The sequence below is a fragment of the Pseudomyrmex gracilis genome, unplaced genomic scaffold, assembly GCF_002006095.1.
Source record: "Pseudomyrmex gracilis isolate BER0280 unplaced genomic scaffold, ASM200609v1 scaffold_74, whole genome shotgun sequence".
Lineage (NCBI taxonomy): Eukaryota > Metazoa > Arthropoda > Insecta > Hymenoptera > Formicidae > Pseudomyrmex > Pseudomyrmex gracilis.
In genome coordinates, this window is record NW_018020658.1 from 169,053 (window position 1) to 178,021 (window position 8,969).

At 36.8% G+C, this 8,969-nt stretch overlaps 4 protein-coding genes across 5 annotated transcripts; 1 reads left to right on the forward strand and 3 right to left on the reverse strand.

Annotated features, from left to right (window-relative positions):
* Window positions 1-120: 120 nt before the first annotated feature.
* Window positions 121-3,862, reverse strand: LOC109854899. 2 transcript variants are annotated; one of them, XM_020428488.1, is made up of 10 exons: window positions 3,837-3,862; window positions 3,515-3,690; window positions 2,976-3,417; window positions 2,605-2,853; window positions 1,886-2,283; window positions 1,539-1,812; window positions 1,307-1,451; window positions 991-1,240; window positions 694-902; window positions 121-338 (listed from the first exon to the last, which is right to left on the reverse strand). In XM_020428488.1, exons 2-10 carry the CDS (start codon window positions 3,538-3,540, stop codon window positions 265-267), a joined length of 2,067 nt encoding a protein of 688 aa, XP_020284077.1. In that variant the 5' UTR covers window positions 3,541-3,690; window positions 3,837-3,862; the 3' UTR covers window positions 121-264. The 2 variants fall into 2 exon arrangements, with proteins under 2 accessions (XP_020284077.1, XP_020284076.1); XM_020428487.1 differs by having other exon boundaries at window positions 3,833-3,860.
* A 13-nt stretch (window positions 3,863-3,875) lies between these two features.
* Window positions 3,876-5,001, forward strand: LOC109854903 (succinate dehydrogenase [ubiquinone] cytochrome b small subunit, mitochondrial). The gene is made up of 4 exons (XM_020428494.1): window positions 3,876-4,014; window positions 4,176-4,312; window positions 4,394-4,587; window positions 4,693-5,001. The coding sequence occupies exons 1-4, from the start codon at window positions 3,960-3,962 to the stop codon at window positions 4,895-4,897; spliced, it is 591 nt and encodes a 196-aa protein (XP_020284083.1). The 5' UTR covers window positions 3,876-3,959; the 3' UTR covers window positions 4,898-5,001.
* Window positions 5,002-5,162: 161 nt separating this feature from the next.
* Window positions 5,163-6,268, reverse strand: LOC109854904 (probable pterin-4-alpha-carbinolamine dehydratase). Its single transcript, XM_020428495.1, has 3 exons — window positions 5,977-6,268; window positions 5,513-5,632; window positions 5,163-5,443 (listed from the first exon to the last, which is right to left on the reverse strand). The coding sequence occupies exons 1-3, from the start codon at window positions 6,088-6,090 to the stop codon at window positions 5,261-5,263; spliced, it is 417 nt and encodes a 138-aa protein (XP_020284084.1). The 5' UTR covers window positions 6,091-6,268; the 3' UTR covers window positions 5,163-5,260.
* Window positions 6,269-6,418: 150 nt separating this feature from the next.
* On the reverse strand, window positions 6,419-8,326 carry LOC109854901. Its single transcript, XM_020428491.1, has 5 exons — window positions 8,092-8,326; window positions 7,477-7,875; window positions 7,194-7,389; window positions 6,891-7,106; window positions 6,419-6,827 (listed from the first exon to the last, which is right to left on the reverse strand). The coding sequence occupies exons 1-5, from the start codon at window positions 8,162-8,164 to the stop codon at window positions 6,560-6,562; spliced, it is 1,152 nt and encodes a 383-aa protein (XP_020284080.1). The 5' UTR covers window positions 8,165-8,326; the 3' UTR covers window positions 6,419-6,559.
* Between the last annotated feature and the right edge of the window lie 643 nt (window positions 8,327-8,969).

The window sequence follows — 8,969 nt, forward strand, 5'->3', positions numbered from 1 at the left end:
TACATATATTCTTACTTTTATATCATATAAATATTTGAAGAATATATATATATTATAAAAAATCTCAAATTTAAAACGAAGTATATATTAGTTTACATGTAAAAATATATATACACATATATGTATATATATAACATTTTTGTGAGAGATACAAATAAATCTAAAACTTTATCATATAATAAAAAGCCATCATTTGTGGAAACACAACCAACAAGACTCACGCCCCGAAACTGCCAGAACATTTAGAGATGTATATTATTTTTTTTATTTCTTACTTAGTTGTTTTCTAAGAATTCTCCGTTTTCGTCGTCTAAGGATGCGACCTGGTTTTTTTGTTTCTGGAAATATTTCAATATACTTTAAAAATTATCACACACACGTAGAACTTTATTATCCGAATTAATATAGTGACAAACATTCGAAGTCTTGATCGAAAATTTTCAGATAACAGAGAAATCATCTTGGTGTACAAATAAATGTTATTTTATTTATTTTAAATAAATTAATAAATTTTACATGTATCATTTTTGTATTATCGTCTGTCAATTGCGATAATAGTTTTGTAGATCCATATGATTTTTTATTATCTTTTCATCATAATGCTCCTTCTTTTTCTGCCTTTTTTTTTGTTTATAAGTTTATCGAAAACTTTATTCGAATGTTTGAGTTAGTGCTAAAAAAGTTGAGATGAACCTGGTTCATCAATGCTGGCTTTTAATGGAGTTTGAAGTTTCTTTGGACGTCCTCTAATCTGAGTAAGTCGAGGATTGAACATAGCGGGCATTCTCTTCAAGAATCTGAGCGACGGTATCGTCGTCATGGTATCCAGTAACGGCCACGGTGTGACGGTGGTAGTTTCGAAGCTCGAGTTCCAATTCTCATGTAACTTAAACCGAGTTTTCCTGAAACATTTTTTAAATATTCTCTTATTGTTATTTCTCGATAAAAAAAGTAACTTCTAGATATTGTGTCAATTTGAATGAAACCTACCTCGGTGTAAAATTATTTGCAGAACATTCTTCAGAATGTTTGTAAACGTACGCAAACGCACCGTGTTGCGGCTCATGTCGCAAAATATATCGACCGGGCGTCAAACTCGATAAATTTCTGATTATGTTATACAGAACGCATAAAGAATCCTCCACCTTAATTTTGTACAAATTATTTATTTCGTTACTGAGCGACATCTTAGTAGGTCTGTCTATTTGTATTATTTCTGCTGTATCCGTTGCTATCCTTACTGCAACGGTAACGAATATTTATACATAAAACACATACACGCGAACATTCATGAACTATGTATTACCTCGTGCTATCGATGTGTTTGGTCTAACTATCAACGACATCCATTGGTTTATCCCTTCTTCTAATGTTATAGCTTCAGCTCCAAGTCCTAGCTGATGTTCCATCTTCGGGTCTAGCATTACAGGTACTTTATCATCCAGAATTGTCTAGGAAAAAAATATTACACAATACTTGTTTTATAATGTAACTCGATTACATCATTGAGAATAATAAAAGGTAAACTATCTCTTTACCTCTACACCGTCTGTTTTCGTACGGACCAGCATGTGAAATTCTTTCATCTCTTCTTTCATTAGTTTCGAGTAATCCGAAGACAAACACGGCCCTATTGTGAAGAGCTTATACGATACGTTCGAGCGATTATTCGATGTAGAATCAGTCTCGCTATCACTTCCGTGATCATCTAGGTTTTTGTCTAAATCCGGTAAATTTTCGTCGCTCGCAATATCAGACAAAGAGTTCTTGATAGTTGCGCTTTCAGCTTCGAATTCGTCTTCTGCTTCGTTCCTGAAATATTTGTTACTTTACATTTATATATATCAAATTCGTGCTTCGAGAAATAAATTATTATTCTACTTGCTTTCTTTTCTGACTCTTTTTGACAAAGTGATATCTGAGAATATATTTGTACACCCATGTATTTTTTTGCGATATAGTAGCAGTTGTGGGTGGCAATCTTTTGTCGATATAAACGACATTTCTGTCGTTATGCGACTTAACGACCACCGAAATGGTCCACAAATTCGAATACTGCGGATCGATGTTGTTCAGCAGACATTTCAGACCGCTGGAAGAAATGACGACGTCCACCTTGTTGTTCGTCGCAAAATTCTCGCAGCAACTATCCTCGCTTACTGATAATTTGAAATGTTGCTTTTCAGACGAAGTGTACAAATATTCTTCGAGCAGTATATCAGTATTTATGTTTAGAAAATAAGGACGGGTGAGGTCAGGCAACGTTACATTCGTAAGATGACCCTAGAAATAGAGAACAAGAAAAAAAAACCAAAATCTATACACGTATCTGCGAGTACATAGACAATTATTCATATGTAAAACTTGAGCCTCTTGCACAATAGAAGAAATAGCGATAGCGATAGAAATAACACCAGTTTTAAAGAGTTTATATTTATAAATAACGGTAGGAACAGCGAAATCTAACATACAAAAATACATGTGTATCAATGCAGATCAGAAAACGGAATAAGCAACAGCGATAAATTTTCCGACGAGTTGGAATTCTGTGTCTATTGCTTATCGCTATCACTATTCCCTCGCATTATGCAAAAGGAGCTTTACCTCCTTCAAATAACTTATAAATTTTATTTTGATATCTTTGTTCAAAGCGGGAGTTTCCGCAACAGAAAGTGGTATACTGGTCATTTCGACATATTCATTAGGAAGTTTGAGAAGTTTGTCCACTTTTGCTTTCCACTTCAAGTACACAAATTTCATACATTTGATATTCCACTTAAAACTGCTATCCCATTTCTTTTTAGCAAATTCTAGGAACTCATTCTGTTCTGCCGTTATTTTTTCTCTCAGCTCCTGGAAACGTAATGATTTTAAATACACATCCAAGCAAACTCGTTTGTGAAACTAAGATACATAGGATCAATATATATAAGATACATAGGATCAATACATAGGATCAATATATATTTGTTTACGCAATATCTCTCCAGATCGTTTCTCTCTTCACTTGTCATCGCTTTCTTCTCGTTGCTGGTTAATCGCAACAGAGCGCGAAGACACGTAGCTTGCTGAATTTTGTTCAAGCAAGACTTTTTGGGAAAATGAAACGATTGCTTTCTCAAACCGGGTATATAATTGCTTCTTTTGTTTTTCTGCTCCGATGAATTCTGACTCTCGTCGTTGTTCTCGCTTTTATTACGATTATTTGTTATCTCACGTTTACGTGTGTTTTCTTTACGAAAAAGATCGGGATCCAACTGTCTTATACGATCGAGATCAACTTGCTCGTACTCTTCGTCAATATCCTCGAGCGGATCTCTGAAGCAACCGTTCAATATTTGATACATAACGCTCTCTCGTTCCAATCTTTCGCCTTTGATGAATACATCCTCTACCACATCTTCTATTGCGGGCAACCTAAAAAAATCACGTGTAACAAAACATTTAGTTAATAAAGTTTGTAAAAAAAAAAAAAAAAAAAAGAAAAATATTTAATCTCTTTCAATATAAACACCAGTCAATGCTCTTGAATCTTTCCATGTTTGAGAAACGAAAATACTCGACAAAATAATTCTGTTTTCTTCTTCTGAATGAATCACTCGTTAACGCACACGTGTTTTTTGACGTCCGTTTTCAGGTTAAAGACCCGTTTGCGCAGTGGCGCGAACTGTTCACAATCCGTGCTGACATCTAAAATTGAAAATTTTACGTACAACAAATTGCTATCTGTTAAATAAAAAGGATACTATTTGTTTTTTTTTTATGAAAATCTACTTTTCTGCGCATATGTTATCTCTGATCTATTTGTTAATTAAAAGAAAAGTCAACCTACCTACCTTCGGTAGGTTGTTTTTGTTTTTATCTCGCTCACACGTGCGTGTGTGTGTGTGTGCGCGCGCGTTGTGTGTGTGTGTCAAGTCAAACTCGTGATTTGATAATCGTCGAACAATTTCGACAAGATGAATCTGGGAAGAGTAGCTGGTGTCAACGTTTTTCGCAAAATCCGACAGCTCGGTAAGCTTCGTCGTGCGAACTCTGTCGTGTTTTGAAAAAACGTTCGCTTTGGCAAAACAAAATTTTTGCACATAAAAGAAAATCTTAACCTCGAAACACATTTATGTAATCTCGTATACGCGTATTGAAGAAAACTGTAACACGACTTGATTTTGTTGCAGAGACACTGGTGAAACCAGGCGGTTTGCTCGCACGAGGCAGCTGTAATCCAATTCAATTTCCCAGATCCGCGTCGAGCCTTGCAAATCTGAACCGTGCAGTTTCCAACGTAAAACCAAAACACTGTATCTTATCCAAGGTTGCAACGACGACACATTTGTGAAATAGAGTTAAAAATCAATCAGACAGAATGAGGTTCTTTGTTTTATTTTTTTTGCAGCTGCCCGCACAATCGACAACCAGCCTGATTCAGACTCGAGCAACAGCGAGTAGTCACGGGGACCACGTACGTCTCTGGTTAATTGAGAGAATTGTGGCCGCGTCGTTTCTTACATTGATACCAGCTTGTTTGTTGTTCGAAAATAAATTTCTTGAAATGGTACTGGCAGCCGCAACCGTCATGCACACGCACTGGTACTTGATATTTTGATACTCCAACTTAGACTCCGTTTGCGTTTGTATTTTAGCTTGTCAATTTTCCATAGAAGATGCGGCGGAAATACAAAGTTTATTTTTCAGGGGACTGGAAGCCATTATATTGGATTACGCGAGACCTATTGTAGTGGGCACACTCGTTCCGAAAGTGGCGTTCTTGTCACTGTATTTAATATCTGCGGCTACTCTCGCCGGTCTGCTTGTGCTTATCTACAATGGTCCTGGTCTGTTCAGTGTTATCAAACAAGGATGGGCAATAGGTAAAGATAGAAAGATATCATCTGAATAAGTATTGCAATAATATAAAAGTACTTAAATGTGTTCGACGTACAAAGCTTTCTTCAGATAACTTATATAAATTGTATTCTAGAATAAAAACTGTTTACTATTGAATTCTATACCATTGCTTTTTCTTTTTTTTTCTTTAATATTTCAGCACAGCCTGCTAAACAACGTGCGTTAGATTTTTAAGAAATTAGATTGAGTATTTATAATGCCACTAAAAGTAAAGTAGCTTTATTTCAGTAACATTGATATATATATATATATTATGTGATAATAATAATAAAAAAAAAAAAACATTTTTCGCCTTATTGTCATGTAAGTATCCAACAAATAGAGCCCGGAACAATCAGCTTTTTAAGACAAGTTTTTACTTGTTACCAGTGGCGGCAACTTTGTCAATGAAAGTTGCCAATTTCACATCCCTCTGCGACAATCCATTCACATCGTGAGACGACAAAGTAATGTTTACTTTGTTGTATACGTTGAACCATTCGGGATGGTGATCCATTTTCTCAGCTTGCATGGCTACTCTTGTCATGAATCCGAATGCCTGTGATTTGAAAAGGACACATCTGTGATCAATGAGTATAAATAATTATCGTATTCGCGCACAACTTACCTCGTTAAAGTTTTTGAATACAAACTCCTTGTAAATCGCGTCCCTGTTGGACTGTACAGTCCATCCTGTTGACAGCAGTGGATTCAAGTTCTGTTCCCTTTCTTCCGGAGTAAGCTTGCTCTAACAGAAAAGATCAACATGGTTTGTCAGAGATATCTTTACGTTTTATAAAGTAATAAGTTTAAACAATCGCGAGATGAAAAACTGTCGCTTATTTTTTTTGTTTTTAAATCGCAATGTTTGTTTCTTTCATCTGCAACGTGATTAGATTGTTGTTGCAAAACTCAATATCGAACGTGTCATGTGTGTCAAGTGCAACAGGATTCGAGTAACAAGTGGCTGGCTGCCACCTTCACCACAAGTCACTAAACAAACGGGTGAATTTACATCTGTTTGCACAGTGCACGATCAAAAAAAGTCACTTTTCTTTAAAACTTGTGTAAAATCAAAGACGTAGCGTTTACCATTTTTGCTTTCTTCGAAACGGCGGCTGATAAATCTCTCCGCTCCAGTACGTGCGATATACACTTTCGAATGTGATCCCCTCCACTCGTCCTTCTGGTCAATAAGGCTATCATCGCGTTGAAGGATATCTTTTCTGTTTTTTTTTGTGTTTATCACGGACACTGAGTAGAAATTCCAACACCGTGGTTACGCAACAGAGATACGATTACAAGTTTATTACTTCACCAAGTTCTGGATATAAATCTGTAATTTGTAAACAGTTTTTTTTCTAACCTCTTTCAGTCGCTTGTATTTGCCGCGACACTGTGCTAGGGACAAGCTCAAATCGAGTACACATCGTGTCACAACTCATTCATCAAACGGAGCAGTGACGCAAATTTGGAAAAAACGGAGTGCGCAGTAAAATTCAAAACAATTCAAAAATTTAGGTCAGACACATGGTATAACAAAAATATACATATATTTTACATATAGATTTACATAGTAAACAAGATTTGCGGAGTTGTACAAAAAAAGGAAATTAAGACTTTTAAAAACTTGATCAAAACGTTTTGTAAAATATCAAAACAATAGCCACAAAGACTAAGTTTTCGCCGATTTCGTAGATTTCCTTCCCTTTTTGACGAGAGTCATGACTTCTGGCAATGGAACTTTCAGCTTGATAATCTTCTTGTCGTCCTTCGTGGGCGTCGCTCCGATAATTCTCGCGAGGTCCATCAGTTTCCTCAAACCGGTTCGCGTTGTCAACATAACTCGAAACAATTCCAAGTTCAATTCGAAGTCCGATGCTATAAGAGCAAGAATCAAGCAGTGCACAAGGCCCTTGTCCTTCATGGTATTTGGTCTCAATCTGTTAAAAATCAGATTCTCTTAAAATATTTGACAAAACCTGACGCGTATGATCGGAACTTACCGTCCATTCGGACTGGATATACTGTATGTGTCGATAATGTGCTGATTTACTATCTCCGAAACTGAACACGCGACGGCATCACGTTTTTTCGCTTCTTTCATTGGCATGGCAAACCACGTGTTGATCATTTCTATGTAAAGCAACAGAGCGATCTTGAGCATTTTGTCCGGGTCTGATTGTATTTTCTTTAGCGTGTGTTTGAAGAATTTAGTTTTCCTGTAACAAAAAATATTTTTTTAAAAACAATTTCTAATATATAAATAATATATACATACGTATATTAATATTTATCTAAGTACATACTCATTTGCAGATCCATTAAGAATCTCTGCCGCGTGGTCATATAACGTTTCTAATTTCCCTATTGGTATGATATCATTTATATTGTACACATCTTTGACATTATTTGCGTTTCTATTGCACGGAGGTAATAATGCGCTTGAGATACACTCTTCGACACTCAACTCATTGGATAAATCCACTTTGTCAATTTTGATATCTGTCAAAAGGACATAAAAGATTTATATAGTTTGTGTATTACATGTGAAAAAATTTTAATAAACGTTGCGAAAACAGAAACTCTTACTTGACGCCGACTTCTCAAGTTGATCCTTGATGGCGTCAACGCTCATTCTCATTCTCTCAAATTGCTCGGTTTTACGTCTGACTTTCTTCGATCCGAATTGCTTGTTCAATATCGCGATCTTTTCCTCTGTGTCGTCGGTGTCTTTGTCCGCGGTGGGTTTGTCTAATACCGGACAAACTAGCCACCTTTCTGTTTCCAACAATCTCGCTTTGCCCGTCACCTTGTTGTGGAGAAGCAGCATCGTCCGCAGAGGCTGTTTGTCAAAAGTCGGCCTGATACCCTTGTAAACACTGTGTCCGTTTGACATGGCTAATACGGTTTCTTCATTTTTGTCTCGAAACAGACCACACGAGATCTTCCGAACCTCTTTGTCCTTCATCTGACCATTTTGGAAGGTCACTGTATGGCAAAAAAACGTCGTTTGCGAACACAAATGTATCGAATAAATTATTGACAAATAAAAAATGTAAGTGTATAGCAAAACTTTTTCATTTTATTGGTGGCTTGTCACTCTGAATTTTTAGTTAAAACTTTTAGTTTAAAATTTTTAGTTAAACAAAGTTTTTAAAAGGAAGCAAACCTACGGTAACGTGGACAACAAAGTTTGTTTCTTACCGATAACTGGTTGGAATTTGTCCGGAGCCGTTACTACCTCTTCGATAACTGCTTTGACGTGTGGTCGTTTCATTTTCACTTATGATGTTGTGTATTAAATATCTTTTCCTCCTTGTTCTTTTTACTTTGTTTTTTTTACTCTTTCTCCCGCGCACACGCTAAGATGAATAGATTAGGTTATGGCTCCGCTACGGTGGAGCTCGCAAGTACGCAGTGTGTTCACAATGTCCAATTGGTTGTGTTCGACCAATATACGAGAGGCGCGCTATGCGTCATTCTACACATCCTTGTTTTACATCCAATGAGCGATAGAAATAGAATGATAGCAATTGCGCAAATAGCGCACTCTCGTTCAAACGAGACAGCCGTTATAATGATATTTTTAATGCATTATTATTACGAACGTTTTAAATTTTCTCTGTATATGATGAAGTATTGTTTAGTATACTAGCACAACACAGGCGCGCGCTACGCGCACGCTATTGTTATTTTTATTTAACGTGTTGTCAGTGAACACAACCTGTCGCCGCGATGACAGATAGTATATACGTCTTATAAACCATATATAATACACATATGAGAAATGTCAGAAATAACGCATGAAAATCAAACTTAAAAAATAGTGAGAGAGAGAAGTGGAAAAACAACACATGACTAAAGTCACGTGACAAGGAAAAGAGTAAAAAAGAGAATATTATATGTATTATATGTATTATACGGTATATATATATACCGTAATCACGTGACCGAAGTCAGTAACACCGCCGCGGTCGCGCGACCGGGTCAGTGACCCCCCCCCCCACCAAGGCCGCGCAGCCGAGGTCAGTGCCCCGCCAAGGCCGCGCGGCCGAGGTCAGTGACCCCGCCAAGGCCGCGCG

Excerpts from the sequence above, each read along its gene's own strand:
- LOC109854901 (XM_020428491.1), bottom strand. The coding sequence starts at position 8,164 with ATGAAACGACCACACGTCAAAGCAGTTATCGAAGAGGTAGTAACGGCT. Across the intron at positions 7,390-7,476 it reads ACTTGAGAAGTCGGCGTCAA|ATATCAAAATTGACAAAGTG; the intron begins GTAAGAGTTTCT and ends TCCTTTTGACAG. Across the intron at positions 6,828-6,890 it reads ATATCCAGTCCGAATGGACG|ATTGAGACCAAATACCATGA; the intron begins GTAAGTTCCGAT and ends GATTTTTAACAG.
- LOC109854903 (XM_020428494.1), top strand. The coding sequence starts at position 3,960 with ATGAATCTGGGAAGAGTAGCTGGTGTCAACGTTTTTCGCAAAATCCGA. Across the intron at positions 4,313-4,393 it reads AACACTGTATCTTATCCAAG|CTGCCCGCACAATCGACAAC; the intron begins GTTGCAACGACG and ends TTTTTTTTGCAG. Across the intron at positions 4,588-4,692 it reads ACCGTCATGCACACGCACTG|GGGACTGGAAGCCATTATAT; the intron begins GTACTTGATATT and ends TTTATTTTTCAG.
- LOC109854899 (XM_020428488.1), bottom strand. The coding sequence starts at position 3,540 with ATGGAAAGATTCAAGAGCATTGACTG. Across the intron at positions 3,418-3,514 it reads AGATTCAAGAGCATTGACTG|GTTGCCCGCAATAGAAGATG; the intron begins GTGTTTATATTG and ends TGATTTTTTTAG. Across the intron at positions 2,854-2,975 it reads ACGATCTGGAGAGATATTGC|GAGCTGAGAGAAAAAATAAC; the intron begins GTAAACAAATAT and ends TTACGTTTCCAG.
- LOC109854904 (XM_020428495.1), bottom strand. The coding sequence starts at position 6,090 with ATGATAGCCTTATTGACCAGAAGGACGAGTGGAGGGGATCACATTCGA. Across the intron at positions 5,633-5,976 it reads TTTCGAAGAAAGCAAAAATG|AGCAAGCTTACTCCGGAAGA; the intron begins GTAAACGCTACG and ends CTTTTCTGTTAG. Across the intron at positions 5,444-5,512 it reads TATTCAAAAACTTTAACGAG|GCATTCGGATTCATGACAAG; the intron begins GTAAGTTGTGCG and ends TTCAAATCACAG.